Raw genomic sequence first — 25,522 nt, forward strand, 5'->3', positions numbered from 1 at the left:
GGGTGTGTGGAGGGAACACGAGCCAGGAGGAACCAGATAAATTCGGGCATTGGCTAAACCTGAAACACTACATGTGTAGTGACTCCTATTCGTCCTCCTCCTCCAACCAAAAAAGACTGTGTGGAGGGTCAGTAAGGTAAGGATTTTTTCTATTCTTCTTCTGGAAATCTAGAGTAGAGGGAATGGAAGCTAGGGCAGTTGCATGCTCCTATTGCAGGATGTGGGAGAGGGTCACTGCTGGTGACCCCTCTGACTTAACCTGTGAGAAGTGCACCGAAGTCCAGCTCCTCACAAACCACGTTAGGGAACTGAAGCTGGAGCTGGATGAACTCTGGATCATTCGGGAGGCTGAGGGGGTGGTAGAGAGGAGTTATAAGGAGGTGGTCACACGCAAGGTACAGAAAAAAGGTAGCTGGGTGGGTGTCAGGAAGGGAAAAGGGGATAGTCAGACAGTGCAGGGATCCTCTGTGGCCGTTCTCCTCAATAATAAGTATACCGTTTTGGATACTGTTGGTGGGGACGGGGCGGTGGGGTGGAGCTGCCTACCACCGCCATAGTGGACAGGTGTCTGGCACTGAGCCTAACCCTGTGGCAAAGAAGGGAAGGGAGGAGAATAGGAGAGCAATTGTAGTGGGGGATTCAATAGTAAGAGCTACAGACAAGCGTCTCTGTGGATGCCAACGATATGAACGGATGGTATGTTGCCTCACGGGAGCCAGGGTCCGTGATGTCTCAGATCACGTATTCAAGATCCTTAAGGGGAAGGGTGAGCAACCAGCAGTCATAGTACACATCGGTACCAATGACATAAGTAGAAAAAGGACTGAGAATGTGAAAAACGAGTACAGGGAGTTAGGTTGGAAGCAGAAGTTCAGGACAAACAAGGTGGTTATCTCTGGATTACAACCAGTGCTATTTGACAACAAAGTAAGAAACAGGGAGAGTGTGTAGCTAAACATGTGGCCACAGAGCTGATGTAGGAGGGAGGGCTTCCATTATGTGGATAATTGGAGCACATTCTGGGGAAGGTGGGGCCTGTACAGGAAGGACGGGTTGCACCTGAACTGGAAGGGTACAAATATCCTGGGAGGGAGGTTTGCTCAAGCTGTATGGGATGGTTTAAACGAGTTTAGCAGGGGGTGGGGGGACTGGATTTATAATTCAGAAGATAAGGTATTCGGCCTTCAAAAAGACACAGCAGGGAGTGACGTTGTTTTATAAAGTCGATGGAGCCTAATTGCAGCCACTGAGATGGTTTGAGGTGTGCATACTTCAATGCAAGAAGAATCAGAAATAAGGCGGATGAACTTAGAGCATGGGTCAGTACTTGGAACTATGATGTTGCGGCCGTTACAGAAACTTGGGTTAACTCAGGGAGAGGAATGGATGTTGAAAGTACCGGGATTTAGCTGCTTTAAAAGAAATAGGGAAGGTGGAAAAAGAGGTGGGGGAGTGGCATTGCTAGTCAGGGCGAGTATAGCAGCTACTGAAAGGCAATTTGAGAATGATATGTCTACAGAGTCAGTTTGGGTTGAGGTCATGAACAAGAAAGGAGCAGTCACTTTGTTGGGTTTTTTTTACAGACCCCCAAATAGTTGTGGAATAGTAGAGGAGCGGATTGGGAGGCAGATACTGGAGAGGTGCAGAAGTCACAGGTTTGTAGTCATGGATGACTTCAAGTTTTCAAATATTGTTTGGAAACGTCTTAGTTGTAATAGTTTATATGGAGCAGATTTTGTCCAGTGTGTTCAGGAAGGATTCCTGACACAGTATATAGCTAGGCCAACACAAGGAGAGGCCAAGATAATGAAATGTGAGGCTGGATGAACACAGCAGGCCAAGCAGCATCTCAGGAGCACAAAAGCTGACGTTTCGGGCCGAGACCCTTCATCGGAGAGGGTTCTGGAATAAATAGGGAGAGAGGGGGAGGCGGACCGAAGATGGAGAGAAAAGAAGATAGGTGGAGAGGAGAGTAGAGGTGGGGAGGTAGGGAGGGGATAGGTCAGTCCAGGGAAGGCGGACAGGTCAAGGAGGCGGGATGAGGTTAGTAGGTAGGAGATGGAGGTACGGCTTGGGGTGGGAGGAAGGGATGGGTGAGAGGAAGAACAGGTTAGGGAGGCAGAGACAGGTTGGACTGGTTTTGGGATGCAGTGGGTGGAGGGGAAGAGGTGGGCTGGTTGTGTGTTGCAGTGGCTGGAGGGGACGAACTGGGCTGGCTTTGGGATGCGGTGGGGGAAGTGGAGATTTTGAAGCTGGTGAAGTCCACATTGATACCATTGGGCTGCAGGGTTCCCAAGCGGAATATGAGTTGCTGTTCCTGCAACATTCGGGTGGCATCCTTGTGACACTGCAGGAGGCCCATGATGGACATGCCATCTAAAGAATGGGAGGGGGAGTGGAAATGGTTTGCGACTGGGAGGTGCAGTTGTTTATTGTGAACCGAGCGGAGCTCTTCTGCAAAGCAGTCCCCAAGCCTCCGCTTGGTTTCCCCAATGTAGAGGGAGCCACACCGGGTACAGTGGATGCAGTATACCACATTGGCAGATGTGCAGATGAACCTCTGCTTAATGTGGAAAGTCATCTTGGGGCCTGGGATAGGGGTGAGGGAGGAGGTGTGGGGGCAAGTGTAGCATTTCCTGTGGTTGCAGGGGAAGGTGCCGGGTGTGGTGGGGTTGGAGGGCAGTGTGGAGCGAACAAGGGAGTCATGGAAAGAGTGGTCTCGCCAGAAAGCAGACAGGGGTGGGGATGGAAAAATGTCTTGGGTGGTGGGGTCGGATTGTAGATGGCGGAAGTGTCAGAGGGTGATGCGTTGTATCCGGAGGTTGGTGGGCTGGTGTGTGAGAACGAGGGGGATCCTCTTTGGGCGGTTGTGGTGGGGGCGGGGTGTGAGGGATATGTTGCGGGAAATGCGGGAGACGCGGTCAAGGGCGTTCTCGACCACTGTGGGGGGAAAGTTGCAGTCCTTGAAAAACTTGGACATCTGGGATGTGTGGGAGTGGAATGCCTCATCGTGGGAGCAGATGCGGCGGAGGCGGAGGAATTGGGAATAGGGGATGGAATTTTTGCAGGAGGGTGGGTGGCAGAAGGTGTATTCTAGGTAGCTGAGGGAGTCGGTGGGCTTGAAATGGACATCAATTACAAGCTGGTTGCCTGAGATGGAGACTGAGAGGTCCAGGAAGGTGAGGGATGTGCTGGAGATGGCCCGGGTGAACTGAAGGTTGGGGTGGAAGGTGTTGGTGAAGTGGATGAACTGTTCGAGCTCCTCTGGGCAGCAAGAGGCGGCGCCGATACAGTCATCAATGTAACGGAGGAAGAGGTGTGGTTTGGGGCCTGGGTAGGTGCGGAAGAGGGACTGTTCCACGTAACCTACAAAGAGGCAGGCATAGCTGGGGCCCATGCAGGTGCCCATGGCCACCCCCTTAGTCTGTAGGAAGTGGGAGGAATTGAAAGAGAAGTTGTTGAGGGTGAGGACGAGTTCGGCTAGGCGGATGAGGGTGTCGGTGGAGGGGGACTGGTCGGGCCTGCGGGACAGGAAGAAGCAGAGGGCCTTGAGGCCATTTGCATGCGGAATACAGGTGTATAGGGACTGGACGTCCATGGTGAAAATGAGGTGTTGGGGGCCAGGGAATTGGAGGTTCTGGAGGAGGTGGAGGGCGTGGGTGGTGTCACGGACGTAGGTAGGGAGTTCCTGGACCAAAGGGGTGAAAGTGGAGTCCAGATAGGTGGAGATGAGTTCGGTAGGGCAGGAGCAGACTGAGACGATGGGTCGACCAGGGCAGGCAGGTTTGTGGATTTTGGGAAGGAGATAGAAGCGGGCTGTGCGGGGTTGGGGAACAATGAGGTTGGAGGCTGTGGGTGGGAGGTCCCCTGAGGTGATGAATGGTGTTGGAGATGATGGTTTGGTGCTCGGGTATGGGGTCATGATCGAGGGGGCAGTAGGAGGTGGTGTCGGAGGGTTGGCGTTTGGTCTTGGCGATGTAGAGGTCAGTGCGCCATACTACCACTGCGCCACCCTTGCCTGAGGGTTTGATGGTGAGGTTGGGGTTGGAGCAGAGGGAGCAAAGGGCTGCCCGTTCTGCGGGGGAGAGGTTGGAGTGGGTGAGAGGGGTGGAGAGGTTGAGGCGGTTAATGTGTCGACGGCAGTTAGAGATGAAGAAGTCAAGGGAAGGTAGGAGGCCTGGGGGTGGTGTCCAGGAGGAGGTCTTGTGTTGGAAGCGGGTGAAGGCGTCAGTGGAGGGAGGGTTAGGCTCCTGGTTGAAGAAGTAGGCGTGGAGGCGAAGGTGGCGGAAAAACTGTTCTGTGTCCAACCGTGACTGGTATTCGTTGATGTGTGGTTGTAGGGGGACAAAGGTGAGCCCCTTACTAAGGACTGACCGTTCATCCTCAGTTAGTGGGAGATCTGGGGGGATGGTGAAGATGCGGCAGGGTTCAGTATGGCTGTCTTTTCTGGGGCCACTTTGGATCTGGTGCTTGGCAATGAACCGTGCCAAGTGTTAGACCTGTTGGTAGGACAGCATTTTGGCAGTAGTGATCATAACTCTGTTTCTTTCACAATAGTCATGGATAAAGATAGGTGCATATGGCAGGTAAAGTTTATAATTGGGGAAGGGTACTTATAATTCAGTTAGGCAAGAACTGGGGAACATAAATTGGGAACAGATGCTGTCAAGGAAGAGCACAACAGAAATTTGGAGATTGTTTAAGGCATGCATACTGCATGTACTCGATATGTTTGTCTCTAGCAGGCAAAGATGCGGTTGAGTGAAGGAGCCATGCGTCTCAAGAGAGGTCGAAAGACTGGTTAAGAGGTAGAAGGAGGCTTATGAAAGGTTTAGGAACAAGAGGAACGGACAAGGTTCTAGAGGGATACAAGTTAGCCAGGAAGGAGCTGAAGAAAGGGCTTAGGAGAGCTATAAGGGGGCATGAGAAATCCTTGGCGGATAGGATCAAGGAAACCTCCAAGGCTTTTTCACACGTATGTGCAGAAAAAGAGAATGACCAGAGAAAGGGTAAGGCTAATCAAGGATTGTAAAAGGAATTCGTGCAGAGCCTAAACAGATAGGAGAGGTCCTTAATGAATACTTTTCTTCAGTATTCACAACTGAGAGGACCTAGTTGTAGAGGAGGGCATTGTGAAACAGGCAGGTAGACTACAGGAAGTTGATGTTAGTAAAGAAGATGTGCTAGGAATTCTGAGGAAGTTGAAGATAGATAAGTCCCCTGGGCCTGATGGGATTTATCCAAGGATTCGATTGGAAGCAAGGGACAAGATTGCAGGGCCTTTGGTGATGATCTTTTCATCCTCACTGTCCATAGGTATAGTGCTAGAAGATTGGAGAGAGGCAAATATCATTCCCTTGTTCAAAAAAGGGAATAGGGCTCTGAGAGACTGGATTTATGATCACTTGAAAAGGCATAGTTTGATTCATGATAGTCAGCATTGATTTGTTAGGGGTAGATTATGCCTCACAAACATTACTGAATTCTTTGGAGTGGTAACCAAACAAGTGGATGAAGGTGGAACAGTGGACGTGGTATACATGGATTTAAATAAGGCATTTGATAAGGTTCCCCATGGTAGGCGCATGCGTAAGGTTAAGAAGGCATGAGATGGGGGAAATGTGAAAGATTGCATTCAGAATTGGCTGACCCTTATAGGACAAAGGGTGGTAGTGGATGGAAAATATTCAACGATGTGCTCAGTTGTGTGTGATGTACCACAAGGATTTGTGCTGGGTCCTCTTCTATTTGTGATCTTTGGAAATGATTTGGATGAGGGAGTGGAAGTGTGGATTAGCAAGTTCGCAGACAATATGAAGGTGGGTCACGGACGGTGTGGAGAGCTGTTCTCGGTTACGAAAGGACATTGATAGAATGCCAAGCTGGGGTGGGAAATGGCAGACAGAGGTCGACACTCTGAAAAGTGTGAGGTGATTCATTTTGAAAGGACAAACTTGAAAGCAGAATACAGGGTTAACGGAAAGATTCTTGGTAGTGTGGAAGAACAGAGGAATGTTCGCAGTTCCCTGAAAGCTGCCCCCCAGGTGGATGGAGTTGTTAAGAAGACGTATGGTGTATTAGCATTCATTAATAGAGGGACTGAGTTCGAGAGCCATGAAATAATGCTCCAGCTATACAAAAGCCTGGTTCGGCCCGTCTGGAGTATTGTGTCTGGTTCTCGTCACCTGATTATAGGAAAGACATGCAAATGTTGGAAAAGGTACACAGGAGATTTACCAGGATGTTGCCTTGGAATGGAGGGAAGGTCTTACGAGGAAAGGTTGAGAGAGCTAGGGCTTTTTTCTTTAGAACGATGATCAAAGGATGAGAGGTGTCTTGATAGAGGTGTACAAAATGATCAGAGGTGTACAAAATGATCAGAGGTATAGATAGACTGGACAGCCAGAGACTTTTTCCTAGGGTGGAGGTAGCTATTACGAGGGTTTTAAAGTGAATGGAGGTAGATATCAGGGAGATGTCAGAGGTAGATTGTTTACTTAGAGAGTGGTAGGGGCATGGAATGCATTGCGGAGAGGATAGTGGAGTCGGCCTTATTAGGGGCATTAAAGCAGCAATTAGATAGACATATGGATAATAGTATAAGGTAGCGGTGGAGATTATATTGACCTTAGATAGTGCTGTACTGTTCTATGTTCTAAGCAGGTCCTGGGCTGACTCCCCCAGCAGGGTCTTGCAGGTGGGCTGAGGCTCCAGGTCCACAGCAAGGCCCAGGTGCCTGCAAGAGCAGAAGCATCAGCGAAAGGCACTGACGGTGGACCGGTGGCAGTGTTTGGAGGAGTGTTGTACAGGTAGCAGGAGGCTTCTTGCATTCCAACGTCAAGATAGCTTCCAACGGCCTGACATAGCGATCTCCCAGCGTAGAGGTCTCGTTCCCCCCGTGGAAATCATCTTCATCTTCCAGGTATTCCAACAGCCTGACAGGTGGTCTCATCCAGGAACGGCGATCTTGTCCCGGCCTGGTAGTCTTCTTCAGCAGAGGCTTCTGGCCCAGTATTCCAGCAGCCTGGAATAGCAGATAACAGTGTGGAGCTGGATGAACACAGCAGGCCAAGCAGCATCTTAGGAGCACAAATGCTGATGTTTCGGACCTAGATCCTTCATCAGAAAAGGGGGAGGGGGAGAGGTGGAGGCGGATCGAAGATGGAGAGAGTTGCAGTGGGAGAGGTGCCCTGAGGTTTATCCAGAGGGAGGAGGGTAACTTCTTCATGTTATGCATCCCTGGAACAGGCTTCACAGTGAAGTTAAAATTGTATCCCAAGCCTGGAATGGCAGTGTTGTCCAGAATCGGTCTCATCCTGACTGTCTTGTTCCTTAGTCAGCTTTCCTGAGCCCAGGGGCCATTAACTGAACTGTGACGAACTTCGACTTAATTTTACCTTTTCAAAATTATGACTTCTGTCATTAATACAAGCATCATGGTAGGGGGGCTTATAAAACTTTCACTGTATTTTTCATGTAAAAGTGCGTGACAATACATATCTATTTTATTCTCTTCAAAGAAGACGGGGCTGAGGATATATTTTTCTTAAATTTTTGGGATGATAGCAGAGGAGCGGGTGGAAAGAAATGCTGGAGTTTTGCTTATTGTAAGATCACATTAAAAATGGGAACATACAGAGAGTGGTATATGACACAGGACAAGCAGCTGTAACATGGACTGCAGAGTGAATTTTCATAGGTGACTTGCTTTAGCTGTCAGAAGAGCTAATATGATTTCTAAAGAATTGTTCTGAATTTAAATGGTATATGAAGGGAGGTGAGGATTATGTAACTGGTGGCACAGGAATATTTGACAGGTACAAGTATTAGCCAGTATGCGGTAACAGAATTACTTCAAACTGGAATGTGGATATTGAATGCGTTAATTACAGTGTCATCTTTGTAGGTCGAGTTCTTGAGAATGAGCACTGCACTGTGCTGCCCCATTATATTAGTGACCAAATTAAACAAACCACTGAATGCAGTACCAGATATCTAACTATAAACTGTTTGGGTAATATCTAGTGATTACATGTCCAACTTGAGGAGGGCACATGCAGGACATATATTTTATGGCTGGAGGTGGTCAGTCAGCAATGAGACCAGAAGTATTCTGAAATCACGTGTACCAGATTAGTGCACAGTGTGTCATGAGCATTCATTACATGTGATGTAGTCATTCAACAAGAGAACCAGAACGGAGATAGTTTGGGTTGATGTTGCCTTTTTTTATGTAATGCAGCTGAGATCCTTATAATGGAACAATGCGACACTGCTGAATTGTGCAAGTCCAGCTCATCACTGTACAGTACAAAAAACAGAAAAATCAACTCCAGTTTTGTTACAAGATTGGCAGCAGCAGGAAGTGTTCAATATGTACAAGAATCACAAACAGAATCCAGTATTTACACATAGTTACAAGAGCTTTGCTTTCCACATTTTACACCAAGACACAAAATAAAACCTAAAAAGACACAGAAAGAAGATCAGTTACGTGTAGCAATTGACACAATTGGGCGACTCTCTCAGTCCAACATTCTTCAGGAATTCAGAAGTGTCGCAAAGTTGGGCTATTAGATTTCTCCTAAAGAAAACCACCAACACATTTTCCGAATGTTGTATGTCTCATCGGCATGAGTTAAGCACTAACATCTTGACCCATTTCTTCAGGCACTGGGTGAAATATATATTTCACACTGTTCCCACAGTTAGCAAAAACTAACTAGCTCTAACTGGAGCTGTTGCAACACTAATCCCTTCACATATCAAGACTGATGATGCTTTTTTCTTGATTATCGGAAATAATTCAGACCCCATTTTACAATGTGTAGGTGGAGCACTTTGCAGGGATTGAAATGGGCTTGTTGCTTTGGGAACTGTGAACATTGCAGCATAGATATTTTACTGAGCAGAAATCATTGTTCTTGTTTGTTATCACACCTCTAAAAGAAATTTGCTTCCCCCCCCACCCCCCACCCCACCCCACCCCAGAGGTTTCTTTCCTAGCAAATAGACACCAAGAATGCTGCTCATCTGAGATGAAACAGAAAAAGCTTGAAATGTACATCAGGTCTGGCATGATGGTTTCCTAAGAAAATGGGGCAGGAGAAAACCATATGGCTGCTTGAATGTGCTCCACCGTTCAATAAGGCCACAGCTGAACTTTTACATCAAATCCACTCTCTCACATCAATTGTGCTACCTGAAATTAACCTCTCTTTCAGAGACCAGTAGAATTACTATTTCCAGCTGTTAAGGTTGGTTTTCATTTTGAGCTCTATTTATTGTTATTCCTAGTCATTTCAAGCCATTGTAAACACTTTAGAATGTCTAACTGGGTCTCACCACACACAATTGGAATGCTGCAGGATGGTCATTGCCTGGTGCTAAATCATATTCAACAGAATAGGGGATAAAATGGCTTCGTCGCTGCCTGCTCCATTTCTCCAAACATCAGAATGTGTCCTGCACAGTGTGCAAGCTGAATCTTGCGTCCTGTAGATTGTTCTAAAGACACAAAATTCCAATAGTCATTCCAACAGTCAACCGTTCAGTCAAATCACTATTTCTTCACTTTGTCACTATTAATAGTGATGTTCTATTTTTAATTACGGATTTACCAGAAAGTCATCACCAATACGATAGGTGCTGGTAAAGGAGGTTGTCAGTCCTAGCAGAGAGGAAGATCTTATGGTACCTTCAGAAAGATCACCAGCTAAAACATTAACTCTTGCTTCTCCCTCAACAAATGCCTGGCCTACTGAATATTTCCGACATGTTTTGTTATACTTCCTTCTGGATCAACGTTTTGTTTCTACACTTGACTCATTGTTAATTCCTTTTGCCTTCAAGTATCCTCTCCATGATCATTTAATCTCTTCAGTCCTCTACCCAATCAAACTTTCCTTTTGTTTTCTTTCCTGATCTCTTTCCCACCTCTGTACTTTCTTTAAAAAAAAGTATAAACCTCAAACATCTTCCAGCTCTGATAAAAAGTTCTTTCACCTAAGTCATTAGTGTTTGTTTTTCTCTCTACAGATGCTGTCTGACCCACTGAATATTTCCTGCTTTTTCTGTTCTTATCTTCAAAGATATAATAACCTGTCTGTAAACTCACGTCCCTCACATTGTTGTGCAATTTCTAAAAATATCAGGACTCCCTGTTTAAATGCCTGAGGAAAATGTTGTGAAGTTCAATCTCAATATCTGAATCCTACTTGAAGATCTACAGATCAAGGGATCCTGCTTTTTAACAGCCCTGAGCTATAGCAGATTATAACATCTATGACAAGTGCTACCTACAATCTGTGTATTACAAGTTGATGTGGACGGAGATAATTTCAGGTTCCAGGGATCATTAACAAAATGGAAATAAGAGATGTCCAGTTATGTGGCTCAGTTTTCATTGTAGAAGATCTTGTTAGAGATTGACCAGTTTTAAATTCTGAGAGCGAACGGTGGGATAAATCAACATGAACAATGCCACTGCGGGGCAAAGTTAAGGTTAGTTGCTCCCAGAGGTCATTACTGACTCGTACAATAATTCAATAATATTTGTCCCATAATATTTGTGCACAGGATGAGCATTGCTACAAAAATAATCACAGTTTTAATATTCTTTTTCAAGTTAAATAATTTACTGAATGTCATTCTGTAAATTATAGGAACAATATAAACAAATCTACACGTGACTTGGAAACACGAGGTCTGTTTGAGTAATTCACAGTGTTACTGCCTTCCCTGCAAACTGTGCACAAACATTAATATGTAGTCTGAAACAGTTTTAAATGTTGCAAGACAGGGCAGTCCAAGCAGGGCAAGGGAGGTGACAATGGCTCAAATTCGAAACAGATAGATTTCAGGCCACATTATCAGCTCACATGAAGCACCAGCCTCCTCGTGCTCAGGAGCTCCTCACACACATGGGCCAAGTGCATAGAACGGCATTGCTCATCTGGTAGCAGGGGAAAGGCTTTGTTGCTTCTATTCATATCACAATGATAGCACAATCCCAGCCAGAGCACAGCAACATGGAAAGTATTCCTTCACAAGGGAATCATGTAGTTACGTGCAATTTAAATACTGGATTCAAACTAGTAATGAAAGTGATAAAGCTTTGATGTATTCAATTAGATGGTGCAGTCTGACACTGAAGTCTTATTTACTTTCAACCCCAGAACAGTTAGTTAGTATCTACATAGAAGCATAGTGAAGATAAAGTAGATATATTTAATATCAGCTGAATTCACGACCTGTCAAGCCCCCAATAGCTGTTAGATATGGCTGGCACTCAGCTTACTGTTGGGAGTTGGATGTTGTCACTCTAACATCTAGCTGCCATTTTTTGTTGCTCTTCTCAACTAATCACATTTCCCACTACGCCCGAAGTTACAAGACTCAAGCACAGGGCTTGAAAATAGTGGGACAATAACTCTGTCAGACAGTGTGTTACTGAGGTAAATACAAATTGATCGGAACAGTAAGTATTACACTGCTAACTCTGGCTGGGGATAGGATGTCTTCAATTAAGTACAGCCAGACCTGTAACTGGGCAACTGGGTTTGGGACTTATGGAGATGTATTTTGTCCGGAAAGCTGGGGAAGAAATGAGGAAGCACAAAGTTGATAAATGCAGAGCCAGCCCTGCAATTGTGGTGGTTCAGGGTGAGGTTGGGGTAGTGGTGTGGAAGAAAAGAGGAGAGAAAACATGCAGGAGGAGAGGATGAGTGGGAATAGGAAAGGGGTTTTTGATAGGGGCAGAGAGGTAACAAACTCTCCTCAGCAGCTTCACTGATCCAAATCATTTTTCTCACTAGAAACAAACAAAGAAGATCATTCCCTTAACTACTGAGCTGTCAGGCTGTATTCTGATAATTATTAACACTGAGCTGAGAGTCATTCACCAGGGGCACAAATGCAGTCTCACGTTTCATACATGTACTCTAATTACACAACACAAAAGATCCAATATTTGTCATATTTTGTGTTTAAAAACAGTACTCTGGTTATCTCTTTTTAAAAAATAAAACAGTCTACTGCCCAGCAGAGACTGCACAAGTAAAATTTTTGCTCATTCCACATGTACCTCTGCTTCAGACCTCTGCAATGCCAACTCTGCTGTTATAAAGCTTCCCTGGCCTAAAGCCGTGCTAAATGTCCTCCCTTGAGGATGACTGAAACCCAGGGGTACAAATGGGGCACCTCCTCCTACGCCTCCCCTCTGCTGCTGCGACAGAGTGTGATAGTCATCCAAATTATCATACTGAGACATCACTGTCAATGTACTGTGTCGCTTACTGCTGGAGTAGCCTAAACAAGGGTATGGGTATGAGAGAGATTGTTCCCTAACCAAGGGCTCTGGGTGTGGCTGGAACCTGGTGCTGTAACTTCTCTCAGGTTGGCTGGATACCAGTGGCCTGCCAGGATCCTCTTCGTCCTCGCTGTAGTAGTCTCGAGAAGAATGGTCCCCACCAGTCCCCCTCAATTTGGGTCTTTCAAATTCCGGCCTTTCACTTACTGCCCGGAAGGAATCTTCATAACTCCGTAAAGGCTCATGAGAAGGAAGCATGTATTTACTAGTCGCAGATGGATATGTACGTGATTCTGTGTGGTCAGGCCGATGCTTCAGCCCATATCCTGCTGGAACTGCACTATGTGCACTGTACATCTGTCCCCCTTTCAACTCTGCAGAAGGCCTGTGAGATGAATCGTACCGTGACAGATCGCAGGCAGATTCATGTGGCCTCCTGGTCCTACTGGTGTTCTGTTTCTGAGGTGGTACTAGCTTCTCAAGCTGTTCATTTCCAAAAGGTCCATGATGGAGAGCTAATGGCTTGATATATGCCCCACTGTCTAGTTCACACTCTGGCTGCTGATAGCTGTACGGTGGGTCAGGGTCTGGAGTCTTTGAGGTGGCAGGATACCACCTTTCTTTTCCCTCACTTGCCAGCGCACCAGTTTTCCCAGGATCAGACTTACTTCTGGAATGTAGGATCTCTAGACCACTAAATTCTTCCTGTAAGACAGGAGTCACGTTGTCATACTGTGACATCACTAAGCCTTTGTTCTTTTGCCGGCTGCGGATTTCACGTCGAATGGACTGGAAGCGGGATTTCTCCACCTCCTCTGGATCCCATATCACATGGGCCAGTTTCACATCTGGAGACGGAGGCACATCACGACTTACAAAACTGTGCTCTCTACTCATTGCATTGGCATTAGCACCACCGCGTGGGTAGGGAGGTGCATTGGGATATGGAAAAACTCTACCCTGGAATCTGCCAGCATAAGGTGGGAGATCCCGGCTGGTAAAAGAATGGTACTGTCTCAGTCTTATCGAACCATAGGGATCTGCAAAATCATAAATCACACCATCAGCTCCATGTAGGTTATGCCCAGAAGTGGAGTAAGGGCTGTACCTGTACTGAACTCGGCCATTTTCGAAATATGGCTGCAGCTGAGTAACATGATAATCTGATTGAAGTGGTGGTGGGTGGCATGGCTTATACTGATAGATGGGTCTCTGATAGTAGAAGAGTTCATCGGCTGGAGGCACCTCAGTTCTTGAAACAGGAACAGATCTTACTGAAGATGGAGGCACATGTAGAGAATGAACCCGTCTTATTGTGGGATATACTGGTTCCTCAAATTGGGAATGTGGGCACACAAATGCCCGCACGGCAGGATTCCCAACGGGCACATGGTCTGACCGTGAAAGTCGTGGCTTGGAATGGTGAACAGAGACTGCTTTTGGCTGGCTTGAAAAGCTGTTGAATCGAGATGTGGCTGAGGGAATGTTGTCAGGGCGTGTACCATACAATAGATGCTGGGGTGTGCTCTCCAATCTAGACTGGCAGGACAAGTGCTGAGGGACACTGTCAGCCCGGCACTGGTAGACTAGAGGCTGCACTGAATGAGCATTCTTCTGTTGGAAATGTTTGTCTAGATCTGGCAGGTTTTCCGTCTTGGAATGATAGGAATGTGGCTGGCATAGAAAAGGTGGTTTAGGAGGTGGTGCTGGGGGTAAAGCATCCTCAATAGATGATGGTATGGTTGTTGAAGCTAGGAATGAATGGAAATTGGAGGCATTAATGGTATCAGACATGGAATGACTAGGAGGCACGCGATTTTCTATTGATCGGACAAGCGGCACTGATGGAGTGTTACTGTAAGCACTACAGTCCAGAGGCACAGAGTCAGCCCTTGGTTTAACAGCTGGTGCTTGGACATTGTCTCTTGGTTTCTCCTGTTGTCCACTGTGAATGGCCATAACAGCAGTAGGGCGGGTGACACAGCTATTATCGGAGCTGAAAGTAGATCCTGGCTGCTCTGGAGCACGTGGCTCTGATGGCTTCAAGGGAATCCCTGCAGAAACTGCTGCCCGAACCTGGAAAAGACAATAAACAGCAATAACTAACCAGTTATCAGGATTTAAGAAATATTTTGTTCTGATGTTAAGTAAAGTACTGGTATTTCCTCTTCGCTACCCCATACCACGAACAATTCTCGAGCCAGATTTGCTTGTCCATTTGATCCTTGAAGTTGTGGATCAGTGTTCTGAAAACAGCTGCATTCCAGTTTCCTCTCTTTCCCTGCCTGCATGAACAGCTGAAGCTTGCTGTGTTTCCTCCAGCCTCTCTGCCATGACCTTTCCAAGACAATGAGGTGCATAAGTGTTCAACTCCCCTGACTTTAAGGCTTTGGTCAGCGACTGTAATCCAAGGATCACTGGTGCTTCTCTACTAAAAGCTAAATTTGCCTATAGACTTGCAGTCAAACTAATACAAATGCTGTTACATTTGAAAGAGGTGAATTAAATTTTGCAATAATGAAACCTTCAATTGAATGGTTGTGTCAAAAAGTGAAAACAATATTTATGTTTAAAAATAATTTTCAACTTCAAGAAAGTGGAACAATCAGCTTCCAAAAGAGAAGGACTGAGATTCTGGGAGAATAAATGCAAACGAGGAGATATAAAATGAGGTACCTACAGCTTTCATTTGTAAGTAAATATGTAGCAACGAACAAAGCAATGTTTGGCACACCCAACTCTGCAGACCCCCACTAACTAACATCTGTTGATTCATGCCAAAATTGTAAGATCTGTTCTATAGACAAGTTAAGGAACAACCCGACAGCAAGTTTCGAGAATCGTATCTCAATGTTTCAGTGTAAGCCTGGGTAAGCCTTAGACAGGCCCAACAGAAGCAGTGCCAAAGCAGTATACAATATTCTCATAACATTCAAATTTATTCTCACCTCTGAATCCCCAGTATCAATATTCTGGGAGTTACCACCGACCAGAAACTTACATGATAAATCAAATAAATACTGTGGTAACAAGAATGGGTTAGATGTTTGGAATTCTGGTAAAAGTAACTTATTTTCTTGTCTCCAAAAAACCTGTCCACCATCTACAATGCAGAAGTCATGGTTGTGATGGGATGCTGTTACCTTTCCTGGAGGAGCACAGCTTCAGCAAAAATCTAGAAAGCTCAACACCATCTTGGGCAAAGCAGCCTGCCTGAGTGGTATCACACCCACCACTGATCCACAGTGGTAGCACTACGTTTATCAATAAGATTCACTGTAGCAAATCACAAAGGCTTCCTTCAACAGCATCTTTCAAACTCAATCTCTGCCAACTAGAAGGGTGTAGACAGTAGCTGCACTCAAACCCCTGATCTACAAGTTCTCTTCCAAGCCACATATTATCATGACTTGGAACTATACCGTTGTTTCTTCACTGTTGTGGAGTCAAAGTCCTGGAACTCTCTCTTCTTAACAAGATAGTGGTGTTACTATACCATAAGGACTGTAGGGGTTTGTGGTGGCGGCTCACCTCCACTTTCTCTTTTCCAGTTAGGGTCACCGGATTTCTGTTGTACAGCTTCTGTGCAGTTCCACCTCACAGACCTGCTTCTCACTGGTCAGCACACAAACTCAAATTAATTCAAATTCTTGTAACCACTTAATGCAACTGAATGATTAGTTTGTTTACTATCTGCAGTCATGGAATTTATTTTTAAACGAAATTTGCTCATTCCCCAGAACAGAATGCAACCTTACTCAGTAGGCAAACTGCTTCAGAACAGATTGAAAGTGCATTGTTTAGGATTCATTTGTACTATTCCACAATACTGAACACATTTAAACAATAATATTGATTTAGATTTTTCGATTTAGATTTTTTTTTAGGATGGTACAGTTTAATTATCTAATCAATTTACTGCAGATGCTGGAAATTTGAAATGAAAACATAAAATGCTGGAAAAGTCACCAAATCAGCCTCTTTGGAAAGAGAAAGAGTTAATGTCTAGATTGGATAACCTTTCATCTAAAATGATAAAGATTATGATGGAAGATTGCCGATATGAAATGTTAACTCCATTTCTCTCTCCACGAATGCAGTGTGATCTGCTGAGTATTTCCAACATTTTCTATGTTTATGTTAGAGTTAGAAATCCACCGTATTTGTTTCTGAAACTACAATATTTTATGTTCAGCACATATTACATGCCAATAAGGGGATTAGCAGGATAAATGCTGACAGGATGTTTCTTCTTATGGGACCAGGGGCACAGTCCCAGAATAATGCGGTGCCAATTTAAATCTGAAATGAAAAAGTATTTTTCTCTCAGAGAGCTGCATCTCTTTGTATATTTACGGCCGAGATAGATTTTTGATCAGTCGGGGAACCAAAGGTTCCGGTGAAAAGGCAGGAAAGTTGATGTGAAGAACGCAATATCAAACATGATTCTATTGAATAGTAAAGCAGGCTGAAGGGTCCAAACAGCCCACCCCGTTCTTATGTCTAGTGGTCTCTGCTAAGGACATTGTGCTTAAGTACCCACTTGGCATAAAATATATTGCATGAGCATTAAAACAACAAATTGAATTGAATTACCTGGGAAACAAATGGAGGGGTGGCCTTAATAATTTTGACAATAAATGTCCATGACTTGTGTTGACTATAATGAGAAATTCCTGTGATGCTGCATGTTACAAAGGGATACTGTTCAAGTTTATCTCTCCAAACACACCCCTACAATGTAACAGTGATAATGGGAACTGCAGATGCTGGAGAATCCAAGATAACAAAGTGTGGAGCTGGATGAACACAGCAGGCCAAGCAGCATCTCTGGAGCTCAAAAGTTGACATTTCAGGCCTAGACCCATCATGAAGGGTCTAGGGCCAAAACGTCAGCTTTTGTGCTCCTGAGATGCTGCTTGGCCTGCTGTGTTCATCCAGCTCCACACTTTGTTATCCTACAATGTAACAACTGATTTTACATTATGGGATCAACTTAAAATTGATACATGTTAGAAAATATAGCTTGACTGATTGAACGCTTACAACAATTTTCTTTCAGTCAACGATTTAGCAGTGGAATTCCACCAAATTTCCTATGAAGCACCAAATGCCACCGTCTAGTTGTTGGATTAATCCTGTGTTTCCCTTACCTGACCTGAAGCTGTGGGCCCTACTGTAGTACTCGGAGGGACTTGGCCTGTGGCAGGCTGTTGTTCGACAGCTGGCTGCACAATTAACTGATAGCTAGCTGTTGTAGAAGGTGCTGAAGAAGCTGATGCTGGACATGACTCTGTAACAGGGATATTGTGAAGGTTATGATCCCCTGAGACCTGCCGTCCAGGCTGAGGTTTCTTCTGAGACTGTGCAGTGGCCTGCTGAGCGCTTTCAGCTAGAGCCAATGCCAGTAAGCGAGCAGCGCTCTTCGGAGGTGGAGGTGGTGGAAGGAGAGGCACTGAGTTAACCGGAGGAGCCTCCTGAGGGGATTCCACTGGAGTCACTGCAGAGTAAATAGGAGGACAGATATTAATTAGCTGAGAAAAAACCCTTTGCACAACCTGCTGAGTGCACTAAAGACAACTCAATCTTTTACAAATATTACAATATAGTGTGACCTTCATAGAGGTTCACAGCACAGGAGCCCAAACAGAACACTGTACTCATGCTAGGACTGGGTCTGTGGCTAGTACTGACTGTTCTAATCTCTTCACTTGTATTTTCATTACAATCCTCTTTGTCCCATTCCATTCTAAATGATTATTTAATTTTGATCCTTTACAGCAAAACATTCCTTTCCTAAAACCATTCCACAATGAACTTTCAGTTCCTAGTAATAATCCTGACACATGGACCAAGGAGCTGAATACCAGAGCTGGGGGACAGTGTCTGCCCTTCACATCAAAGCAGTATTTGACTGAATGTGGCATGACAGCACCCTTTAAGTCAATGCGAGTCAGGGAAAACTCTCTACTGGCTGCAGTCACATCATCTACAAAGAAAATGGTCGTGTTTGTTGGAGGTGAATCATCTCAGTCCCAGGACAACACTACAGAATGGCTCAAGGCCTGACCATCTTCAGCTGCTCATCAATGGCCTTCTCTCAGTCATAAGGTTAGAAGTAAGGAAATTGTTGATGAGTTACACCATAAAGTCATTATTGATGAAACACCACCAGGAACAGGTTTCCCTCCAAGTCTCATGCCATCCTGACTAGGAATGATGTGCCTTTCCTCATGTCATTGGCTTAAAGTCCTGGAACTCCTTCCCTAACAGTAGTTGGATGCGTGGACTGTAATGGTTCAAGAAGATGGTTCACCAACATCTTCTCAGGGATAACTGGTTCGGTAGTAAAATACTTGCATTACTTGTGGATAACAGTCTAGTACAAATTATTGCTAAGACGAGTGCACGGGAGAAAGGAGGCAAAAGGATAAGACAGTATAATGATCTGTCAGATAGTCAGGCACTGAAGAAAATAACCTGTTCACTACTTGTCTAGCATGCCAAAGTCCTCAAACAGTGCAACTTTGTAACTATACTCACTGTTGCCATCTTGACACCAATCACTCTACACAACACTCAAAGAGGAGGCCTAACACTTGGGCATATGAGGCTTTCTACTCACTATAATGACTCACAGTATTGAATACCAAATATTTATGAAAATAAATTAGAAGAGACTTGTATTCTCCTATTTTTCTGGTGAAAATAAGTTACCTTTGACAGGAGTTACAACCAAACAGTAAAGTTGAAAGATGTCAACTGCAACCTACTCTTTCCAACTCCTCAAATGTTTGGCAGTGAGCCAGGAGAGTGCACATGTTCCTGAAATATAGCTCGCTGTGTAATCCTTTCCCAATGAATATTACCTAGTGTAATAACTCTTCTTTAACACTCACCTATCTGTGAATGGGTGGATGGTGTTGCCTTGTTTTGATTGGTCATTTCATGCCAGTCTGGGGTTTGTCCTTTTGCCTCCTGTTGTGAATGGGCAGAAGATGATGCAGCCTTGTTGTGATTGGTTAGCTCATGCCAATCTGAGATTTGCCCTGATATTCCTTTTTGAGAATTGGTAGATGGTGTAGACTTATTTTGATTGGTCAGTTCATGCCAGTCTAAACTCTGCCCTTTTATTCCTGCTTGTAAATTGCTGGGTGATATAGTCTTGTTTTGATCGGTTAGTTCATGCCATTCTGGGCTTTGACTTGGAGTTCCGATTTGTGAACTGGTAGATGGTGTAGTCTTGTTTTGATTGGTCAGTTCTTGCCAGTTTGGGCTTTCCCACTTTGACCCTGCTTGTGAATAGGTAGGCTGTACAGCCTTGTAGTGATAGGTCTGATCATGCCAATCCAGACTTTGCTCTTTGGCCTCTGACACTGCAGCAGAAAGCTTGGTGTGGATCTCCTGACGACAACCCTCAGACAGTTGCATGTCGCTGGTTTTCAGCAGCATTGACATCATTTGTGGAGGTGATTTGCTGACATTGCTACTCCCTGCTGGATCTGCGAGAGGTGGAGATGAAACCAGTGAAACAGTTGCCATACTGCCAATCATTTCAGATACTCGTGTCGGTACAGAAATTGTCATAGGTTCAGAAATGGAAAACATAGGAGACTTGGGTGACTTGCGTCCAATCTTTGGGGAGAAAGCATGAACTACCTTTTCCGCGAAAGAAGTTGGTTTAGCAAGTTTCTCATCAGTGGGGCTCAGATCTGGAGAGAAGAAGGGACTTATCAGCTTATCTGGGGAGTGACAGACTGGTTCAGAACTAGTAGCACTACCAGGGGTAAGGCAGGCACTACCCAAATCTGATTCCCTCTTGCTGCTGTTTGACCTGTCTTTGCCACTGCCTGAAGAATCCACCTGAGATGAAATGCTGTCAGGACCTGCATGTTCTGTCCTTGGCGGACTACACTGAAATGACATTGGGTCAAAGTCCAAACTAGCTGCTCCCATATCGGGGGGACTCAGTTCTAGATCCTCCATTCTGGAAGACAGGAGTGCAGGCACTTGATGCATGGCTTCTTCTATTTCACTCTCATCATTGGGTAAGTTGTCATATGAGTTACAGTGGTTGAGACCAGGAAGGCCGCCAGCATTGAAGGAAACAGACAAAGCATCACTGCTAGACCGAGGTCTTCTAGGTCTGTATACCTTTGATTCTCCTAGGAAAATAACAAACAGCATATCATTCACCACTAAACAAGGAACCAAACCAGTTTTTGTAGCACTTTGTTTAATTCTTACATAAATTTAGAAAAATATATGTAGAAAAATCTCACAATTTACATTTTGTTTTGGTATCAGGTAGAAACTCATATGTTTAAGTTGTACATTATCTGTACATGTCTCTCACATGCCTCTGTAAGCAGTTCCCCGTTCTCAAGTTGCACTAGACTTTAATTTGGTTAACTTTAAATCTGAGATTTGATAAACTTATGTTAAGCAAATGTATTAGGGGATATGGACTAAGGCCACAGATCAGCTAAGATCTCACTGAATGGCAGAACAGACTTACAGTATTGAATGGCCTACTTCTGTTCCTATGTTCCTAAATAACTGGGAAAAGATTGGGTGTCCCTTAATGTGCACGGACAGTGAAATCTCTGCATTTCCTGCACACACTGTTAATCCAAAATATGTCAAATCATTTTATTTTGCTCACCGCTTAACTGGCATTAACCAATGTCTTGTCAATTAAGCTTGGGTAAATCTTTTTGATCTCATGTTTAACTTGATCACATCATGACAGTGTTACAAGACCACATAGTAAAGCAGACATCCAAAAACACAAATCCAGTAGGAGCGCTAAAAGCTAGTGGGCAGGTATAAATAGCAACTGAAATGCCTAGGAAACTGAAATACAAGTAGGTGCAAAGTTATGTTCTGGTCGAAACACTATGATCTATTCCAGAAATTGTGTTTGAGAAAGAACACATTGTTATCAGATAAAGTTCCAGAGCAGAATTGTGTGCGGTACTGCAGCTAATGAGGTTAACTAATGAAAGCAGGATGTAAAGACCAAGTTGTATTCACATTGATTAGAAAAAATTAAGGCGTGATGTAACTGAGGTGCTTAAGGAGAATATAGGATTTCATAGAAGCTACTTCCACTGATGGAGAGTTGAGAACAACTGAGCGCAGTATCAAAGTGAAAGCTAGGCCATTCAGGCATGATGTCAAAAACACTACCCTATGGTGTAGGGGGATTCTGAACTCTTTCCTGCAAACATCTTTTGAAGCTGGAAGCCAAATTAAAATTTTAACCAAGACTGACAGAATTTAATAAAACCAAAATACTGCTGATGCTGGAAATTCAAAATCATGAACAAGTCTAGTAATGTGTGAAGAAAGAGAGAGAGAGAGAGACAGAGTTTATGACACCCTTCACAACTGGAGAAAGATAAAAAAAATGCAGCAGGTTCCAAACAAGTTCAGAGATAGCATGGAGGATGTAGAAAAATAAAGGTTATTTCAACAATTTTAGGTCATAATATTAAAATGAGGAATAAAGTTTTGTAGATAGCATCTATTGATGATGAGTTGCTTATCGATTTTATACATTCTGTAGACCCATCAACTTGCCTTGCTTCCCATCAGACCTGCCCTGTTGTGACTCCTCCCCAACCATGATCTCTGCCTTCATACTTGTTTAAAATCTGAGGCATTTTCCAGTGTCAAAGAAATATTATTGACCTGAAACTCATTTTCTCTCCTCAAATTAGTTGTGATTGGCTAAGCATTTTCTATTTTTGTAAAGATGGATATTAAATGGTGTAGAGCCATGGAAAATAGACAGAGTTAAGACCAGGTCACCTCTGAGCTAACAGGTCGGTTCTTATCTTGCAGCAGCATTTCCAGTGTACATTAATCAACATAACATGCCTGCAACACTTTCAATTTTCAATTTATGTTTCCAATCCTGTTAATGTATCTATTTAACTCAGCTAAGCTACAGAATATTGGTGCCAGGCTCACATGTGCTGAAACACATTTTACCTTAAATCTTTCAATAATCTGGCGGAATGATCACAATAAAACGGCAATTATTAATTCATTCTTACCTTTGACCTGGTAAGCAAACAGCCAAATCTAATATTGTACACAAGAATATGCAAAATGTTTAATTAACTCTGGAGATTGATTAATTGCACAGTTGAAAATTATGATGTTTTACTGAGTAGGAAGCACAGATCCATTCATATAGCAAGATCAGTGAATTATCAAAAATCTGACAATGGATCACGCTGAACTGATGAATAGAGAAGAATTAGTCCCAAAGTAAAAATCAACAAGTTTACTGAACAAACACTGAGTGCTCAATCAGTCATAAAAATAATAAGCAGGCTAAACAATGGCCAGTAATCGAATGGATTACAGCAAATACTCGCACATCCAGTAGCAGAGGGATTAGAACCACTGCCTACTAACCCGGCAACAGGGGGATTACAGTCACTGCCCACTAACCCAGCAACAGGGGGATTACGGTCACTGTCCACTAATCCAATAATACAGATTACAGTCACTGCTCACTAACCAGCAACAGGGGGATTACAGTCCCTGCCCACTAACCCGACAACAGTGGGATCACACTCGCTGCCTACTAACCCAATAATACAGACTACAGTCGTTTCCTGAACATCCAATAACACAGGCATTTGATACACAGTGGAACTCTGGCAGTTCTATTACATGAATCATCACTGAGCAGTTTTGGAATTTAGCACTTTTCCTGATCATGACAGCAGCATATTGGATATCAACCCAAATGGTAGACAGAAACAATAGCTGCAAACAAATACTTGAATATGTAGCAAGCAAACTGTAATATGTAACTAATGAATAATGTAAAGTGACTGCTTTGTACTAACCTTCAACATTGTGAAGAGATGAGAGAGATTCTTCACTTTTAGCAGACCGAAGTGTTCCTGAATCACCCCTTGCTGATAGAACGACAAAAAATAAAATCACAACTGTTCAGAGAATGAAGACTTTTCTGAGTCTTACTTATTAATCATGCAGCCCATAATTTATGACTTTAAACCCTTGTACAGTAGAGTGTGTTAATAATGCCTCATGGTCTGTAACTCTGAAGGCATAAGGTGGTTTTCACTTGAGCAACCTGACAGTTCTCATTGCATTCTCATGCATGTAACAAATGACCTCTTACACATGATGCTGTAGTACCTTTGCAAATTCAGAAACAGGAAAGCATGTGTTTTCCAAACAATCCACTAACACCCACCTGTCAAAACCAGGGACTTCATTTGGGTTGGCTCACTGGGGTTACGGTGCAGCTTCCGCTTGGCTATAGAGGAAGACTTGCCCAGGTTGAAGAAAGAGCGCCATGTACCAACAGGTGATTTTTTGGGTTTGTTTGTTGTCCTCTTCCTGGATTAGGATAATAAAAGAATCAGTAAACTGAGTGCCAACCTGCATTCAAAACAAACAAAAGAACACTACAAATCACAAAAACACGCATTTATACAGAATTTTAATACTGAAAATCGTTCCATAATCTTTCACTGAAGTGGACTGGATTAAATTGGAAACTAAGTTATATGCACAGGTATGAGGAGAGAAGAGCAAAAGGCTGGTCAAAGACATTAATTTGATGGAATGCAAGAGCGAAATGTAAAGAATAAGTAACACCAACCACAATTCCCTGACCTAGAGATGGAGAGAGGAGGAGAAAGGGGAAGGGGTGGGTAGAAAAGGGGAGAGGGAGGAGAGAGCAGGGAGGAAAATGCATAAATAGCCCCAGCACAGAAGAAGAGGCGTGCAATTAGACTTATAATGTGATGTCACTGTAGCAGACCAATGAAGCCTTGTACACATTTCTAGATGACATCCATAAAGAAAGACATTAAAAGATAGTGGCTCTGTTTTACCTGTCAACAGGGAAGTCGATGACCGTGTGGAACCTGCCCTGTAATGCTGCAGGCCCATCACCCACTTCGATGTATTTGCTGTCTGAATTCATAGGGGAGATGATCTGGACCTGTGTTCGAGCCTGGGCCTCCTCCAGGGTGAGGAGTTTGGTGGAAGGGGACGACACCAGCAAGGACTTAGGCCGAGACAGAGATGCATGCCCTTCAGATGGGAACAGAAACACAGAAGGGTAAAAGACCATCAAAATGTTTTACATTCATAATCTTGCTGTAACAAACTACCTAAATAGGCTTTGGCAGGTGTGTACAAGAGTTATTTTGCAATGACTGAAAAAAAGTGCCTGTCACACCCAGAGAGAATTCTATTCCTAAGCCTGTAACTCTCAACAGATTTCCAATCCTGTAGCTCTTTACTCCTTGTCCTGTGAAGGATGCATGGCATCTACAGAAGGAAGACCATACATAATGTTATCTTCATTAGCTATTCTTTATGTACTGGGAAATTAATTCAGAATTGGGAATAGTTGTGGCCCCTGCAATGTAGAGCACTGCCAATTCACATTGTTTAATACATAGAAGTTATTCGACATGGCAGCTAAAGGTACCAAGAACAGAGATAATGGGAACTGCAGATGCTGGAGAATCCAAGATAACAAAGTGTGTAGCTGGACGAACACAGCGAGCCAAGCAGCATCTCAGGAGCACAAAAGCTGATGTTTCGGGACTAGACCAGGCCCGAAACGTCAGCTTTTGTGCACCTGAGATGCTGCTTGGCCTGCTGTGTTCATCCAGCTACACACTTTGTTATCGAGGTACCATGAACATTCAATATCAGCTCATGGAGAGAATAATTAAACAAAAGGGTTGCTAATATTGATACTATATTAAACAGAAAAACTAATTTAGCCAGAAATTCACACTCTGACCATTCAGTCGGAATAACAGATCAAAAACAATTGTAAATTGATATTCATAATGTATGGAGGCTCCTGTCAATGGATGCATCCAAGCCTCATGCAAGACGACTTTGGCTTAAGTCCCACCTGCTCCAGAGATATGACACAATATGTCTGAATAGGTAGTTTAAGAATACCTACAACGTACAAACTCTGTGCTTAATCATCACCACCTAATCATCAAAATCTCTCTGAAGAGATGATGCTATCTGACATACAGAACTGCGCAGAAACAGATGATACCCACACTTTAATATTGTACCACGCCTGCCTTGTGTTATAGCTTCAGAGAATCTAGATCAAAAAAACTCAATAGCAGGGCCATAGTTCGGCAACAGAAACAGTAGTAATGTCAGAAAAGGGCA

The 25,522-nt window shown here is 44.0% G+C and overlaps 1 protein-coding gene across 10 annotated transcripts in view; it reads right to left on the reverse strand.

Annotated features, from left to right (window-relative positions):
* Positions 1-8,994: 8,994 nt before the first annotated feature.
* The window catches only part of LOC125466930 (rho GTPase-activating protein 32-like), a 511,751-nt gene continuing 495,223 nt past the window's right edge, over positions 8,995-25,522 (reverse strand). For all 10 annotated transcript variants that reach the window (XM_059638930.1, XM_048562116.1, XM_048562117.1 and 7 more), the window contains 6 exons: positions 24,202-24,403; positions 23,556-23,701; positions 23,182-23,253; positions 19,210-20,475; positions 17,464-17,810; positions 8,995-14,386 (listed from right to left, as the gene is read on the reverse strand). In XM_059638930.1, the coding sequence (XP_059494913.1) occupies positions 12,071-14,386; positions 17,464-17,810; positions 19,210-20,475; positions 23,182-23,253; positions 23,556-23,701; positions 24,202-24,403 (4,349 nt within the window). In that variant the 3' untranslated portion in view covers positions 8,995-12,070. The remainder of the gene's footprint in view (positions 14,387-17,463; positions 17,811-19,209; positions 20,476-23,181; positions 23,254-23,555; positions 23,702-24,201; positions 24,404-25,522) is intronic.

This window comes from Stegostoma tigrinum, chromosome 32, assembly GCF_030684315.1.
Source record: "Stegostoma tigrinum isolate sSteTig4 chromosome 32, sSteTig4.hap1, whole genome shotgun sequence".
Taxonomy (NCBI): domain Eukaryota; kingdom Metazoa; phylum Chordata; class Chondrichthyes; order Orectolobiformes; family Stegostomatidae; genus Stegostoma; species Stegostoma tigrinum.